This window comes from Acanthisitta chloris, unplaced genomic scaffold (assembly GCF_000695815.1).
Source record: "Acanthisitta chloris isolate BGI_N310 unplaced genomic scaffold, ASM69581v1 scaffold15466, whole genome shotgun sequence".
NCBI lineage: Eukaryota > Metazoa > Chordata > Aves > Passeriformes > Acanthisittidae > Acanthisitta > Acanthisitta chloris.
The window spans coordinates 1-17,947 of NW_008679891.1; the positions used below are offsets into that span (position 1 = coordinate 1).

Genomic DNA, 17,947 nt, shown 5'->3' on the forward strand with positions numbered 1-17,947 from the left:
CTGGGATGGCCTGACAGCGTCTGTGTCCCTGCCCGCCCCAGCGCGGAGCTCTCCGCGGGCTCTGGAGCTGCATCGGCCCCTCCCGGTGCCCTCCCGGTGCCCTCCCGTTGTGCCCTCCCCGTGTGCCCTCTCGCATCCCACTGCAGCGCGGCCACAAACTCCCGAAGATCTCGTTTTAGTAGTCAAAGTCACTTTTCTTTTACAACCGGGTCTCCACTCAGTTCTTACTGCTGTTGAACTATGCCCCAGCCAGTCATGTCCTCTCACCAGGAAAGCAACTACTTTAGCACACCCCCAAGCAGTTCTCTTGGTGTTAGAGCTAGTTATTCACCCCCGGTAGAACTCCTCTTTCAAAACCCCACCTGCAAATTCAGGTAATTTCTGTAGTTCTCATCTATCTAAAAACGCATGTTGGTTTTTTTTTCTTTCAGATCTTCTACTACAGAATCTTCTTTCTACAAGCTTCCCAAATGACATCTGCTTCAGTCCCTTCCAAACATGATATGGTCTCTTGCAGTTTTGCCCACACTTTTATGGGGGTGATGCTGCAAGTAGTTTTCCAAAATTTTCACCTAAGTGGGAATATGACATGAGTGATATCTCGATACATTTCAGGAGAAGAAAACATTTGGGATAAGGCTTTTCTTTCTGAGCTAGATTTTTGTGGGAGCTAGCAAGCTTGCTCCTACTTGCCACCCAAATACAAGCATTATAAGAATAGTACAGATCCAGCAGAGAGGAAACTTTGGATAAATTTCAAGACAAAGTAAAATTCAATAGTGAAACTTAGTAAGTCCTAAGCCACCAGAATGTTTGAGTATTTACTCAGCTCTTCAAGGAGTTTTGCAAGAGTTCATCTGCTTTTTAGATACTCATTTTAGAAAAAGGGAAGCAGATCTTTTTATGATAGGGTGGGGAATATCCTGTGTTAGTGTTGGGCTTTTTTTTGCTTTTATGCCTGTTTTCATACTCCTGGGAAAGCAAGAGGATTTAGAAAATTTCCTAGTTGCTGTTAGAAAGTGCCCAAGGACCTATAATTATAATCAAATTTAAAAATGGGGTTTAAAATTCCAGGACATGAAACACTTAAGCTGTGTGACTGGGATTAGATTGTGCAACTACCCGTAACAAGCGTGGGCTATGCCTGCTAATGAGGACATCTGTAGAGTAAAGTTGATCCAAGCTGATTTCTCTTGCTTTCAGTTTCCTTGCTGATGTTTTGTTTCCTTCCTTCTTTCTGTTTTGCCCACTCCTTCTCCCAGGAGAGCCAGTGCCAAGCACACATCCAATAGTTCGCACGCTTTTGGCTGTCTGCCCATCATCGTCGTTATTGGCAGCCGAATCGTTTTTCCCGGTTCTCTCCCTTCTCCCCAAGTGCTTGGCTCGTCACATTCTCATCGCAATTCACAGCAATCAGAACTGCTGCCAGACCTTTGATCCCTGCCTCCTCCCTGAGACTTCCCATTTCTCAATCTCCTGTCCTGTATCCTCCTGTTGCAAACCTCATGCTTGTTCATTCTTGTGAGCCAATACACATGCGCTGTAGTGACTGAAACTCATGTAGACACACCTGAGGTATCTTTAAAATGATCTGCTGAACAAGTATTTGGCATATTATGCTTCATGCTTGGTGTAAACTGAATTATGACCATGTTCATAGAATCACAGAATTTTAGGGGTTGGAATGGACCTTACAGATCATCTAGTCACAACCTCTTGCCATGGGCAGGGACACCTCCCCACTAGACTTCAGATGTCATCCAGCCTGGCTTTGAACACTGCCAGGGTGGAGGCAGCCACCACTTCCCTGGGCAACCTGTGCCAGTGTCTCACCACCCTCACAGGAAAAAACTTTTTTCTAATATCTAACCTAAACTTCCCTTCCTTCAGTTTGAACCCATTACCCTTTGTCCTATCATTGCAGTTCCTAACAAAGAGTCCCTCTCTGGCTACTTGTAGGCCCTTCAGATATTGAAAAGTTGCTATGAAGTCTCCACACAACCTTCTCTTCTCCAGGCTGAACAGCCCCAACTCCCTCAGCCTGTCCTCATAGGGAAGATGCTCCAGTCCTCTTATCAACTTCATGGCCTCCTCTAGATTTGCTCGACAGTTCCATGTCCTTCTTACACTGAGGGCACCAGAACTGCAAGCAGTGTTCCAGGTGGGGTCTCACGAGAGCAGAATAGTAGGGGAGAATCATCTCTTTTGACCTGCTGCCCACAGTCCTTTTGATGCAGCCCAGAATTTGATTAGCTTTCTGGGCTGTGAGCACACACTGCAGCTCATGGTGAGCTTCTCGTCCACTGTCACTCCCAAGTCTTTCTCCTTCTTGTTGGTCTCAATTACTTCCCCACCCAACCTGTAGGTGTGCCTGGGATTGCCATGGCCCAGATGTAGGACCTTGCCCAGATGTTGCTGACCTGCCCTTGGCTGTGTTCCGGCCATTCCCACCCATGCCACCAAAGCGAGTGATCGTGGGGCTGTGCAGCAAGTCTGACGACGTTTTAAAAAACCCGACACAACAATTTTTCCCTGTACACAGTCCCTAACTCAGATTAACAAATGGTGCTGATGCTTGGTGTGACTGCATGATTACTAGGTCCAACAGCAGTAATAAGCAGCACAGGGCTGTGGGGAATTGTCTCTTTTGGGAGGACAAGGGTCAGTCCTCAGTCACTCCACATCGATGGTGAGATTGCTCCTTTTTGATTTCTGATTTTGCAGCAGCTTCTGTCAATACTTTAGGTATCAACGACATCATTACAGGCTCTTCAGAATATGGCTGGGGTCAGTTCAAAAAAGCAGACAAATCATGCTGAATCTGAGGCACTAAAGTCCAAAACTGTGAGCTGAAATCCCTCCCTGCCCCATCTGACTCATGGGGCCTCTCCCTGTTCGACCTCAGTATTCTCTGGGGACATCTAGACATCTAGAATTTTGTCATACATGTGTTCACCATAGCCATGAACTCTGCAAACTCTCTCTGAACTGCTGCTCAAGCACCACCAGAAATCAGAAATTATGTAGAATAAACCTCACCTCCTTTGAAGGGCACTTTTGGGTAGACATGGAACCACGTATACGTGTGCAAAAGTTGTGTCCTTCTCTGGTAAGTTGCTCTTGGAAGTCCCTGCAGTTCTTTATTTGCTGGTGAGGTTAATAATAATTATACCTGACTTTCATTACATCATGTAAGAGCTGGTACAACTGGCCTGACCTGGGTATATACATTAGTATATTGGCCATGTAAGCTGAGCTAGTTGAAGACAATGAATACAACCCCAAAGAGCAAAAGTCTGGGTTTGAAAACTGGAAGTACAAAACAGAGCAAAACCCTGATCACACTTACTGGATATACCTTAGGAAAGTAGAGTGATCTGCTGGGAAGTTTCCTTACTGGTGATTCACACCTTGTTTCCATTGATAAATTTGAATGCATGCCTATGTCTGTCTCAGGCTTCCTGATGAATCATGTTTTAGGGATCCTCCAAACTGGATGTGTGGCATTTGTGCTCCTCTAGGATTTCTGAATCGATGTCTCCTATTTGTTCTGAATAATGTAGTGTTCACAATTTCATTTGCTGTACTGATGCATTTGAAGATCTATTACAGTAATCTTAAGAAGCAGCATGTGATAGCTCAGTGGACTAGGGATTTAGTCCCATGAATTTTACACTGTTATCAACTTCATATCACTCATCCTGTTCTGTGCAGTAAGGAAGAAAAAAAAGTCCTAAACAAAACATATTTATCACAACACTTATTTTTCCTGTTTTTGTAGTCTTTTATTTTGACCTGGAATAAACTCTCTGAACTTGACTGTGATGTTGTTTGGCCCTGACTTCTTGTCAGAATTATTCATTAGACAAGAAAAAAAGATAGTGAAAAGAGGAATATAGGCTTGTTGGTCTCAGAAAGCTCTGGAGCAGCACTGGGTATCACTCAGTGTCCCAGGAACATCAGCTAACAACTGAGGCAAAGGGGATGTACTGTTCTTTGGCACACACAGGGGTTAAACAGGTTAAACACATATATACAACATGCATGACAGAAACACTTCTGTTATGAATACGTAGCAGCAGGTGTTAAATTTACATGAGAAGACAGTCAATTACATCCAGAATAGCTGAAATATTATGTGTATATCACAACTGGTTCACCATTGCTTGACACAAGCATATTACTTAAGGATGAAGTACTACAGTCTGTGGTTGCATGATAATTAGCTGTACACCACGTTCCTCAACCCAGTAAGAAACCCTTGTTTAATTAGAAGAATTCAGCTCAGTGAACTTCAAATCAACACATTACTCTCAAGTGGGTAAATTGAGTAAGATGTGGTTTCATTCGTATGAGACTTTTGAGTCCATGAAACTTGTGTTTTCCTCCAGATTCTTTTGAGTCAAGCTACTCAAATCATAGGGTTATTCTGCACCTGCTGTGAAGTCCATGGGACTCTGTCTCTACAGAAAGGGAAAACAAACATATTTTATCTACTTTGAGACAGGTGTCACTTGTATGTAAAGTCTTATTCTATATCAAAACACCATGTGGCTTATGTTCAAAAGGCTCCTGGAACAAAATAAACATGTTACACAGTACAAATATTCTCTCATCCACGATTTTCCAGTTGCTGGCCTGTCTCATGAAAATTTCTGTTACCAGAAGGATTTAGAACACTAAGGAGTATGAAGAAGTATATCCTTTGCTGCAGTAAGGCTTTTTTTCCAGATTTATTTTTTTGGGGAGCAAGAAATGTAACTCTGAAGTTACTTTTCTTAAAACAATACTTTCTAATCTCTTTGCAGAGAAAGAAGAAGTAGATCAAAGCAGACAGAAAATGTTTACACTTTGCTTAATCTACAAATCTCTAAAAGCAAGTTCTTGTATGTAAAATGCTGGCAGACCCTTTGTAGTTTTGTATGTCCTATTTGCAAACAATCTGGCTCTAACACATACCATTATCCAAACCAATGCTGACACTGAGAGTAGCCAAGTGCTCTTAATCCTCACGGACAGATACTTTACCCTAATTCTTTTCCTTTTATACAGAATTACCAATGCATCTGTTCCAAAGACTTGATGTGTTATACAGCAGCTTTGCAGCAAAACTAGTGGTGTACATAAAAAATATGTATATGTAGCTACACTGAGATACAGGAAGAATCCAGGCCAAGATGTTATTAGAGATATGATCTACTAATTTGTCCAGACCAAAAAACTCCTGCTGTTCCTTAGGCAGTATAAGAAAATAAAAAATGTTAATGGACAATAGACATTTCTATTCTTCCCCAAAAGGTAGTGACTAGGAAGTACCCAATGTGAGTACCAGCTACATAAAATAGGCACAAATATAGTACACTCTCCACAGAGATCTGTGAATTAAGCTGTCTTAGCCAGAAAAATAAAGATAAATCTGGAGGATTTGTTTAAACTGGGACAATTACATAGGAAAAAGATAGGTAGAGAAAATGTGATCATCTGCTTGGCATCATTGTCCAGATACACGGTAAAATATCTAATGACCACTCTCTATCCTTTCTAGATTGGTGAACACACAGGAAAACCAAGCTGCTTTGTTACCAGTCTTTTTATAACCCATCTGAAAAGGAGATCTTTCTCCTTTGAGATTTTTATGTCGAAAATCTGGAAAAATTATTTACCTGCAGGACAGAAGGCAAATCCTTAGGGCATGATCATTATTGTAAGTCTTTAAAAGTGCATTTAAGTGTGTCTTCTGAAATGCAGTGACTGTATGTATTCTAACTGGACTTATATTAAAACACTTCTCTTGTGGCTGAATTAGCAAGCGACCTTTCCAGTGAAACGAAACTACAATTTTAATACCAAGAACAGCTTGAGAAGTTCAGAATATATTCATCTTGGGACCATTAAACACATCTGAAGATATGAGTAAGACTTTCACTGGAATTCCAATAAAAATAAGGGACAGAAAGTGAAAATTCAGTCAACAATGTTATCTTGGAACACTGAAGATTTCAAAAAACGTGTAAGAATTTCACAGGAAAACTGTTAGGTTATCTGCAGTATTTAAAAGAGCTACAAGTGCAAGAGCTTTGGATGATTATTGCTAACTACAGTCAAGATATGCCTTTAGTACTGATGTTTAGAGGTTAACTAGCTCCAAAAAAACCTCTTGTATTGGATCCACTATTAAAGAGCTTCAACATGTTTTAGTAAAGTAACTTGGAAAACTCTCACTATCTGCCTTTAAATATTGTTTGTTGAAAGATGACAATCAATACGGTACTAACCATACTTACATATACTAGTCTCTCTTCCTCTTTTTGTTATGCTAAATTTAGAGCCTGTCTGGCATAAAAACACATACAAGCAGAAATGTGGTTGTGTGCTATATAGGCATGTCTGCATTTTGCTTGCAACAGCTAACGGGTGAATTTATGGACCACAGCATTATGTTCTCAGAAGACAATTCTAGGTATTTAGAGTCATGCATGCAACACTTCGAAATGTGGCCAAGTTACTATCTGAAGATGATATTTGTTACAAAAATTAGAAGCTTAACATTTTATAGACACTATAGCCAAGCTAAATGCCCAGCTAGAGTCCTTTTATTATGGCTTTTTGACACATCCTTAACCCCATCCCCATTCCCCCCTTCCCATATGAACTACTGGAATCATATTTACAATTGGTGAGATTTTGAAAAACATGGATGTTAAAAATGTTGCTGGATAAAAGAATTCCTAATCACCTTCTTCTTCCTGCAGCTGAAGCGTCTCAAAAGAGACAATGTACTAAAGCTTTGGGAAAGGGAAGGAGGCATAAAAGAATTCTGGAAAGTGCTTTTTCTCCAAGCACCTGCCAGACAAAAAACCCCCAAGCTTTCCGAAGACAGATCTGTTTATCAGGAGGGAACATGCATGTCTAAGTGTTAAAATTCCCCTCCATTCTGTATGAATTGCTTTGATGTGCTGCATTTTTTTCTTAAACCACATCTCTCAGATTATTAGCATGTTTCTGAAAGGTGTTAAAGCACTTTGCAATTATCAACTCCATTTAAGGTGTCCTCAGAATTTATATTGGTGTGAGACCATGACTGGTAAACAGGAAAACTCGTATCAAATGACAAATCTCTCAGGTTGTCTTCAGCAAGTACAAGCCATCCTCTCCCACAGCTGTGAAAAGTTACCCAAAACTGAAATCAGCTCCAGTAAGCTCAGCTTTTGTGGACATTACTTTAGAACTATCTGCTTAGAGGCACCATGAAAATTATAATTTCTGACTTAGGTTTTAATTATTGCAGACTAGGGCAAGTTTACTGTCATTGAATGCAACAGAAGTGTCTGAACCCAGAGTCACTTTTTGGAAGAGGAAGGTCTCTTACTAGTGACTACAACTTCTCTTTCATGTTCCCTGTCCAGCAAAGCTTTTAGCAGCAAATATGATATAATGCAAACTTCTATATACTCTATGCTCCTTCTATTTACAAAGTAGTTTTACATTTTATTATATTCTATTGTACAACTTTACATAGTACGTCATCATTTCAATTCATAGCTCAGCAATTCAATACATATTTAGATAACTGCCTTTCCACCTCCTGTTTTACATTTAGCGTAAAAAAAAAAGTAGAAAACAAGCACAGTGGTACAATGTCCAGGCACTTTCAATGTTGCTCAGCAAAATAAGCAAGCACCCTGTTTGAAAGCATGGCAACTAGTCTGGGGGAAAAAACCAACAAACACGATTTAATTTTTGCTCGTCGTGGATGGTTTTAGACATCCTTCGTACAGTTCCAAAGAATTCCTGAGAAAGCTCTGTAAAATATGACTGATATGTTTAGATTTCAGCAGTGGGTCTGAGTGAACAGTAACTTCCATCACCAGATGTTCCACTGATTGCACAGAAGACATGGAGAGAGTCATGCATCCACGGTGAATGCATTGTGTCTTCATGGTAGATCTAGACAAAACAAAATAATCACAAATTCAGCAAAGGTTTCAGTTCATTATTATACATTATATAAAGCTGTTTAAAAAGGTATGCGAAAGAGATATCCAACCTTGTCTTCAAAGCTGTTTCGCAAAGGCAGCGTAACAAAGAAATGAGAAAGAAGAGTGATTTAGCATTTTTGTAGCATTAATATAGTCACTGTTCTGGGTATTGCTGGATCATTTTTAGTTACAACTGTGCATTATAGGAAGGAAACAGTTCTCTTTACAGCATTTTTTTGTTATGACTTATCAGTAACAGAATGCTAATAGTTTTTTGGGTGAGCATGGGGAGTACACGCAGCTAAATCCAGCAGACACTCACTCCCTCTGTGCCATGTGGCAAGATTTTGTACTTTATAACCTGATGGATGGTCTGACAGCACAGGACCTAACCAGCCTGGCAGAGCAGTGCTAGAGCTGTGTACTTGTTGTTCACCATGTGCTTCACCAGACAACAAGTTAGTTTGGCTGAAGTTGCACTGATGAAACTGAGACGATTGACCATCACAAATAGCTTCTGGATACCCAGTCTCTGAAGCTTCCTGGACCTGTTCAGCTGCAGTTTATCAATTTTTTTGTCTTTACATTTCCCTGACTTAGAAGCCCTGTAGATAGGTCACGGGCTGACCTGGTGAGTTACTCATCTGCCATTCCATCTCAAACACAGGGCACTCTGGGACACTGACAATATTTAGAAAAGAGTATGTTACTTGCAGTGAGAACTCTGAAGTATTAATGTACTATACGTTGGATGTTTAACTGAGTCCTGTTGCAGAAGAGGAAAACATATTCCAGTCAGTTTAATTTGTTAGATACTTAGGGCATTTGATGGCAATGCAAAGTTCAGGACAGCAGTTGTAGGTAATGTTGTACAACCCTAAAGAACAGTGTTGGCAAACACAGTCTTTTCAGCTGCCTTTTGAGCTAATACAAGAAGAAAGTAAAAGCATATTCTTCCCTGGGAGCCCTTCACTTGGACATTTCAGTCATGTTTTGCCCCTTAACCGAAGACAACGCAGCAGTGGATTTGTGGATCTATTGAGATAACAGGGAATATGCTTTAACAATGCTTCTTTGTTCTAAGAGAATGTTAACTATTGTACTGTGACAATACAGAACTGGGTGATTTGGTTTTGATTTGACTATTGCAGAATTCAGAACCCACAAAAGTTCCAGCAGCTGCATGCAAATTAAATGCCCTGGAAAGGTTTTCTGGCAAACAGCCTAGAGTAAGCAGGTGGCAACTCCTATGAACGAGCGTCTCTGAGCAAAGTTCAGCAGTGGAGTATGCAGGGTGGGTAATGTAAAGGAAAAAAATTACTGTGGCAAACATGCAAAATGAGTAGTTTGCACACTCAAAAAATGGTGGCCATGAGCAGAATAGAAGGGAAATCTAACAAAAGCAGGAGGATGCAGCAGTTGTTCTCAAACGAATTGGCCTTTATACTCCTACGACAAAATTCAGCATCACCATGAGACTGTTTCCTTGAAATTATATTCTACTCTCCCATAACAAGATTGTTTTGACTCCCATAAGCATTATTTTATTGCAAATAAACCTAATTTTCAAAGAGCAGCCTGGAGCAGTTCTATTTTGCCACTTGTGCGTTTCTGCATTAGTGTGAACAACTGCTCAGCTTACTGTGGAATTTTCCTATGTATTTTTAGTGACTTAAAACATTCATTCATAGTCCCACATGGACTGTATATTGAGCAACAGGGAGATCCTGAAAGTATTCTTCTAAATTTCACGTTCTAGCAATGACAATGTGATCTGTACCATTCCTTTCTTATCCTTGATAACATAAATCTACAACGAGTTTAGCTTTCTTTTGTCATGCTAGAGGCAGAATTAAAGAGCAGAGGTGTGGAAATTACTTCAGAAAACCAGTTTGCATCTAATTTCACAGCATGATACTAGGTAGAAGCGCAACTGCACTTTGTACCTCACACCTATCTGATGCTACTATTCAAATGTGTTCTAGAAAGATCCAAGAAAATATCAAAACATCCATCAGATAAATTAGCACAAATATTTCAACAGTGCATATACATGGTGTGTTGGCATTAGGCAAAAATAGCAGGAAAACATCCTTTAAGGAACAATTATATTTTAAAAAAATAAAAGGAGTAACTTTAGCTGGATATAACAGAGGAAATGGAAATTTTGCCAGAGAATTTTGACTCGTGACCTCTTATAATGTAGAAAACATGATGCAAAATGTGTCATAGGATTCCTGATGACCACAGCAGCCAGAAAACTAGTGGTATGTGTCAGCAAAGGCTCCACCCTGAAGCACACTGAACACCAACACCAGGCTGAGCCTTTCAATCAACTGAAGGCAGTTTTAGGAATCCACCAAGTCTATTGCTTAATTTTTGTGTTCACTCACTCGTCTTTTTATATTTAGCTACGTAACATGGAGAGTGACCAAGTTTTCTATTAGTTCTCAGTCAGTTTTCAGCTTAGCTAGTTTTGAAGCACAGAGAACTTCCTCTGTGGGCTCAGTACGTGCCTGTTCATGGATGATGTCAGAGAGCTCTTTCACCATATCCCGAAAGTTTGATTTTAACCCCTCATGGTACTCCACTTGATCTTCCTTAATGAGACGCTCGTTGAGCTCGAGAGCAATTCCACAGGCTTGGATAAACTTCCTGGGGAGGAAAGGAATGAATTTGGGACATTACAATAGCCCAGTCTTCTACCAAAGCAAGCAACCAAACAGACAGGCAAAGCTCATTATTTCCCACCCTCTGTTTCTCCAATGTTTGGGACAAGTTGCATCCCTGGCATGGTGGATCTGGGAATAGGGAGGGGCTGCAACACAGGTATGTGGCTTTCTGCGGGAGCTCCTTCCAGCCTGGATGCTCAGTGGATGGACACACATTTGCAGTGCAACATGGTGGTTTCACACCTTCACCCTGACCTGCAGGACCACTCACAGCTTGCAGGTCCAGGATCCACCCAACCAGCTGCATGTGGGGTGACAAAACGGAGGGAGGGCCATGGTCAGGCACAGAGGAGAAACTGTTCGTGCAGGGCTTGCCAGAGCTGGGTGTATGTGCCACAGCAGTGTGCTTCAGAGGTCAGGCTGCTAACCTCCAGAAGGAAGTTTAGATCGTGAGGAGCTGTAATACTGTTTCTTGGTTACTGGTGTTCGTTCTTTGACTCACTTAACATGCACATTTTCTGTTTTTATAAACCTCACCGAAAACACAAATCACAGCTGAAATGGAGACTGCGTTTTTCTGATGGCTGCACTGCAAGGGTGGAAAGCAAAACTGCCTTTCCTTTGGTCTGTATCCATGCACGGCAGGTTCGCAGGGATCGCTCCCTTATTACTAGGTTACTTAGTACACAGAAGGAGAATTGGATTGGCCCAAATGCTGCTTCTTCCATACAATGACTGATGGGCAAAATGGGAGTCACCAGCACTGAGGAACAAACACAGGCACTGGTAGATAACTGGTTGCAACTGAGAGGTCTAGAAAAGAGTGTGGCAGAGATTCATCATCCTGAGGTGAGGCAAGAGTTGCCTAATTATATCTTGGGGGATACTTTCAAGTGGGAGGTAAAACTTACCCTAAGGGACAGAAGTTAGAAAAACACCTGTGCAAGTCACATAGCTTCAAAAATTAGCAACGGAAACAAGAAAAAATTGTCTTCCATCAACTGGGGTAGGATTTGCTTTAAAATATTTCAAGTTCATCATTATCTAGTAAAACATGTCTTTGGGAAAACTGGGAAACAATGTACAATATGAATGATCCCTGAAGACAGGACTCTCAGATCTCTGGTTTGCAAACATATTTCCTTCATGTGATAAATCTCAAATACCCACACAAACTGTTGACACAGGTATTCAAGCAAATCTCCCCATGGAGAGAAGAGCTCTGAGCTTGGGAACTCTTGACATATATCATTACATTGGCTTTTTTCATATGTCTGAGCATCCAGAACCCCATGAAACGTGGATCTTTATAAAACAGATCTAAGCATTCAGCATCTGCTTATTTTGGAGGTGATAAAAAATATAAACAAAGCAGGCACAGCCAGCTGGCTAGTTTTTATTACATCAGAAATCCTACCTGAACATCTCTTTTAACTCGTTCACCTTCTTAGCAGGATATTTGCTGGACTGGCTATCACTTAGGAAAGCCCTGGCATAGGCCAGGGGACCAGCATTAACCTAGAACCAAAGAAGAAATCATTTATTCTAGAACTTCTGCTGAGTTCCTAAAGGCACTTGTGAAAGGAATATCGAATTTTTTTTTAAAACCCACCCAACATTAGCATATTATTTGAATGCCATCAACTCTGCACTACTTAACGTCACCAGAAGCACCTGAAGTTTCGAAAGTATTTGTTTTTCCATCTACTTTTTTTAAATCGAAAGATAAACGGAGATAAAAGAGAGATGCAATTTCTTTCCTCATACTTTCCTCTTGTTTCTGCTTGGAAAAGCAGTGTGGTCTGAGCACTAAGGTCATTCATCCAGCTTGAGAAGTCAGGCTCACAAAAAGGCTATTTGTGCCTGATACTTACAGTACAGTTAAGTCTATTTCAGCAGACACTCATGGCCAACTAATGTGCAATTACACTTGGACTTGACACTGTAAACACCACTGGAGAAAATGCTTATGACCATGAGCCAGCTGCTAATGTGGCACTGAACACAGAGGGAAGCTGTGCTGGCAGGCTGGTGGCTGCAGTGCTGCAAACCAGGTAGTTAATGATTTATGGGAAGTAAATGTGTTGTATCATGATAAGGTGGCTCACCCTGAGCTGTGTATATAAAAACAACTTTGAACAGGCATTTAACACACTGACCTGCACGGAGACACAGCCTTGCAATTTGAGCTGCAGCTGGATCATGTCAACATCCCCAGCAGAGCAGAGTTTCTGCAGCTCTGCTGTCTTGTCTTTTATTTCATCAGTAGCCACATCAATTGGTTTTAAATTAACCTGATGTTCATAATTGACTGGAATTCTCTTCTTTACATATGGAAAGGAGTTCAAAGCTAGCAGAAACAGCAAAAGAAATGTGCAGATTGAAAAGTCATGCAACACATAGGAGTACTCTTCATAGAGCATACACAAGGAGATCCCTCAGGGATTTGTTCAGTGAATGTGAAATCCCAAACAAGGCTATAATTTACTAGCATAATTTATTAAGTTGTAAAATTGTGCACATAAAAACACAAGGTAAATTCCCCCTCCCAACCAGAAATACGGTCTCACAGTTCTGATTAAGTAGCTGAGAAAATTTCTGACTCTCCTGGGATATTTTTATGAGCTAAAAGAGTCTAAAAATAGTTTGCGATACTATCTCACGCTCAGATGTTTGTACTTACTGGTTAGAATGGTCCTTTTCTTACACTGTTCTTCCACACTGCCATGTTTTTTTCCGGATAAAGTGTAAGGAGTTTCAAATACAAATCTATTGATGTTATGATTTCTTTCAAATTCAGTCTTTCTTTCAGAGATTTCTTTGTCTTCAAAATAGGGCTTCACGTAAGTCACTTGAATATGGGCATATTTAGGATCAAGGTCTTTAATGTTGACCTGTAAAATAAGAGAATTACTCATACGAAGAGCAAAGGTTATAATTGGCTAATTTATCTACTGGGATCTGATTCAAATTAATTCCCTGCTGACCTAGCCTCACTGTGCACAGGTAAATGACACAGCAAATGCTCCTTTTGACCTCAGCTGCAATGTCTAGACCATCCACTAGACAACCTGTGTGGCACAAGAAATACCTTATCTAGTGCCAAAGAAGCTGCTCCTACAACAGGCAGTCACATCACCTTATGCATGAACACAGCACATGCCTGAGCTACTTAGTCCTAATATGACCATGTAGCTTCCAGACCATGAGCTAGTGCTCATACAGTGCTGTGATAGGGCAGGCAAATCTGCAGCCTTGCACAAAGCCAGTTTGGGATCACCAGCACTGTCTTTCGTAACCCAGATAAATTTGTGGTTGCAGCCCGAGGGTGTGAACAGCTCTTACAGGGAGCATAAATAAATATTCCATATGAAGAGGAAGCAGCTATGGCTGCAAGGCCCAAAAAGATTTTCTTTCAGACTTGCAGTATCAAAGCAACAAGAAGTAACTCTGCTTCCAATCATCTGCTACTCTGTGCTGACTTCTAACACCTCCCAAAACAAGGCTCAGTGAGATGGGGATTGCAATTGCCCATTCATAATTCCCAATTCATTTATTTCCACCTGGGAGCCAGAGCAGCACCAAAACTTGTCAAGCTGTGCAGCTTGTCCACACAGGAGCACGAGGGATGTGAAGGGGCAACTGGGAGCAAGGTGCTTGTAAGAGGGTGGAGGAGAGGGTTTGCTCCTCTCTTCCTGCTGGCTAAGTATGGGATGCTCTGTCATCTTCCTTCTTCAAATCCACAGAGCAAAGTTCACCCTTGTGTGCCCCATTTGCACAGTGCTTAGAGCAGTACAGTTCCAAGCCCTGACCAGTGTTAGAGCACAATCAATGCTCTTGTCATACTCATCAGTGCACATAGCCCTGATGTTCCCTGCTAACAGCATTTCATTAGCTTGGTCACGCAGTTCAACTCTACCTTGTTAGAATCCTGGATAATCTTTACAGTCTCTGACCCAAATTTTTCTCCATAAAGTTTCAGAAGTCTGAAGGAGATCTCCGAGAGGCCTGTTAGTTTGGGTTCCTTATAAACATATTCCTTCCCATCTTCTTCTTCAAAGAATGTCTAGCATAAATCACAGAAAAAAGTAGTGAGGAATAGCTGTGTTTCTTCATTTGGAAAGCTTTATCTTAGATTTGCTACTTGGAAAGCAAGTTTCTACTAACATTTCAGAAAGCCAAGAACGTTTAGAAGGCTAGGGATTGCATAAAGTCTCACTGAACTTGGCCTGTTTAATAGGTTCCTTCAAAAATTGTGTAAAAAAATGTCCTAAAATTCCTCGACCAAGACAAACACAACACGTCATTGCTTGAGTATGCCCAGTGAGAAATCTAAACAATGTGGAAGATGAGTTTAGCCAGCATGTGACCTTTTGGAAGGCTGGAAAGCAAAAAGCAGGGGGAAAAAACCCACATAAACCAGGCACAGAGAAGGAGCAGAAAGATACATAAGTTGAGGAACCCCTGACAAAACAATCTACAAGAACAGCCTGAAACTAAGGAATTTGTGTAGGCTGCAAGAGACTTTAAGCAATAAAGAAAGAAATTAGTTTCCTCTGCTTTGATTCCTCTTGTATTCAGGGAAGTGGAACTTGCTGTATTTACTGTAAATAGAGACAAAATTACATCAAAGCTTGTACTTGCATCACCAGTGCTCCCCATAATGGAAACAGCATGAAAAGCTTCACGGTTTGGCGAGCTGTTCCAGTCAGATGTTGTGACAGTGTTAAAACTGTGTGTGGCTGGCACGTAAAGCCAGCAAAGCTTTAAAGTGCAAAACTGGATCAAGTATTGGTTGCCAGGATGAGAAGTTACACAGCTTAATTTTAGGGGCTGATTCAGTTATTTCCACAGCTGCTGGAAAACGAAGCTAGCGGTTGTTTCCTTTTATCTATTGCTAACCTGATTTTCCTTTTACATATCCAAAGTTGCAGATAAGATGAAGACAAATGTAAAATGTATGTTTGCTGCAGCAAAAGTCAATGCTCTGATATGCCATGTGTGTAATGACAGTGGCATTCAAAGGTAAACACCCAGGAGGGTTCAGGGGTATTGATCATCTCTGCTAAAAGAAGGAATGAGGAAAGGCAAGGCTAATATAATTTGCATAATGTTTACTAAAGACAGGTCCTGCACCTCCCCCATGGTTATGGGTCCACAGGCAGAAGCAGGTTGTTCAGAGACAGAAAGGACATGAGGGTAACTTTCATAGAATCATAGAATCAACTGGGTTGGAAAAGACCTCCAAGATCATCAAGTCCAACCCTACCGTGGTTACTAGACCATGGCGCTAAGTGCCACATCCAGTCTCATCCTGAAAACCTCCAGGGATGGTGAATCCACCACCTCCCTGGGCAGCACATTCCAATGTCTGATCACTCTCTCTGTAAAAAATCTCTTCCTAATATCCAACCTAAACCTCCCCTGGCAGAGCTTGAGTCTGTGCCCTCTTGTCCTCCTGCTGGTTGCCTGGGAGAAGAGACCAACCCCCACCTGACTAAACCTCCTTTCAGGGAGTTGCAGAGGGTGATAAGGTCTCCCCTGAGCCTCCTCTTCTCCAGGCTGAACACCCCCAGCTCCCTCAGCCTCTCCTCATGGCACTTGTGCTCGAGTCCCTTCACCAGCCTCATTGCTCTTCTCTGGACCTGCTCCAGCACCTCAATATCCTTCCTGACCTGAGTGGCCCAGAACTGCAAACAGTATTCAAGGTGTGTTTATTAGATAAACTACTACAGCTGAAGGAAAAGAAAATAAATGCACAACTGCTTTCAGGATCAGAAGACTTCAGCAGATATGATAAGATCATGCCTCTTTTTGGGACTCTGAACCCCAGATCTCCTTCAGTTTTCCAGCTACCTCAGCTAACAGAAATACTATCTATCTATCTATCTCTACACATGTATAACCAACCCTGATTATGTATTTTGCCTCCAGCCTCTCCCATAACCACTTACTCTACTAATGTCTAAAAGGGAGCAGCAATTGTCTGTACAAGAGAATGTCTGTTACTACTACTCTTTATAACTACAGTTATACACTGTTTTGTTTAACTTATAATAACTGTAATTACAAAGAAAAACCCCAGTGTTTTCTGAACCCACTAAGCCATTTCCTAACAGCTGAGTTGTTTTATGAAAAGCCTACCAGCAAAATCATTAACTTTATAATAAATCAAGTGCTCCTGGAGACAGACATAAACCCTCACCTCAAGTGTGCAGTAACAAAACACTCACGTAGACACACTGGTGGGTGCACCAGAGAAGCTTTTCAGCTCAAGGTCTGACGACAGAGCAGCAGCTTTTAGGGCCAGGATGCTTGGTGAGGGGCAGCTGGTGAGCCAGTGTATATACTTACTTGTCCATAAAAGGCCACTCTGAAAAAGGTTCCAAGAAGCCTCTTCCTTGTGTGCATTACTTCCAGTATCTTAGCATATGCTCCATGGAGGGTTCTGTACAGCTGAGTAAGTTTCTGGAAAACAAATTTTGACATCATTAAAGCAGGATGCTGCAAGCAGGATATTCTAAGCTAACACTGGAAGCTACTGAGATATCTGAACACAATCCTTGGGAGAATTCAAACTTGAATTCCTGAAGAGTTGAACTCATATGGTTTTGTTTGAAAAACCTGTCTTAAGTGCATGCTTAGTGTCAGGTCTGCAAGGTACCACAGACTGCAGTAATGCCACTACCCTTGGAGAGAAGGCTAAGAGCACTGTCCCAGTGTGTTCCCTGACTGAGCCTTTATGGATAGAGCAGCTTGCAGTATTTTGCCCAGGAAGTCTTTTTTTGATTAAAAACAGCTCTACAATGTGAAAAATAGACCAAAGCTTACCCTAGAGCTTCAGCTGGATGCTGTCCTAATGTGAAAGGGGTCATGGGAGAGGGAGGGAAAGGGGAACACTATTCAGCAGCCTCATGCTGGCCTCACCGAAACACAGGTCGTTGCAGGTGTTGGGAAGGAACAAGGCAGAAGGCTGGTAACAGCTTCCTTCCTTCCTCTCCACTTGCCACTGAATTACCTACAGATTTAGTCCTTTCTTTGAACAGTTCGCACTCTGCTTTTAACCCTTGAAAACCTCAAGCTTCAAAAATAATCTAGCTTTGATGACCATATGACAGTTTTATTTTAGGGGAAGGAAGGTGGGAATTATTCACTAAACACAAGTCCTCTGTGTCTTTAGCTTTGATTATTACCTTCCAGACTGCTGCTTTCACTAATTTCTTTAGACCAGTATGACGCACAGTGTGTGCTTTACTGACACCAATGTATTATTTCATAACTTTTTTTAAAAAAAAA

The 17,947-nt window shown here is 41.3% G+C and overlaps 1 protein-coding gene across 1 annotated transcript in view; it reads right to left on the reverse strand.

The window, feature by feature from the left end:
- Positions 1-7,807: 7,807 nt before the first annotated feature.
- The window catches only part of DOCK11 (dedicator of cytokinesis 11), a gene marked incomplete at its 5' end in the record, with an annotated part of 62,618 nt that continues 52,478 nt past the window's right edge, over positions 7,808-17,947 (reverse strand). Inside the window, 7 exons of the mRNA XM_009077516.1 lie at positions 7,808-7,947; positions 10,496-10,634; positions 12,069-12,169; positions 12,811-13,001; positions 13,335-13,545; positions 14,571-14,717; positions 17,006-17,119. Of these exons, the coding sequence (XP_009075764.1) occupies positions 7,825-7,947; positions 10,496-10,634; positions 12,069-12,169; positions 12,811-13,001; positions 13,335-13,545; positions 14,571-14,717; positions 17,006-17,119 (1,026 nt within the window). The remainder of the gene's footprint in view (positions 7,948-10,495; positions 10,635-12,068; positions 12,170-12,810; positions 13,002-13,334; positions 13,546-14,570; positions 14,718-17,005; positions 17,120-17,947) is intronic.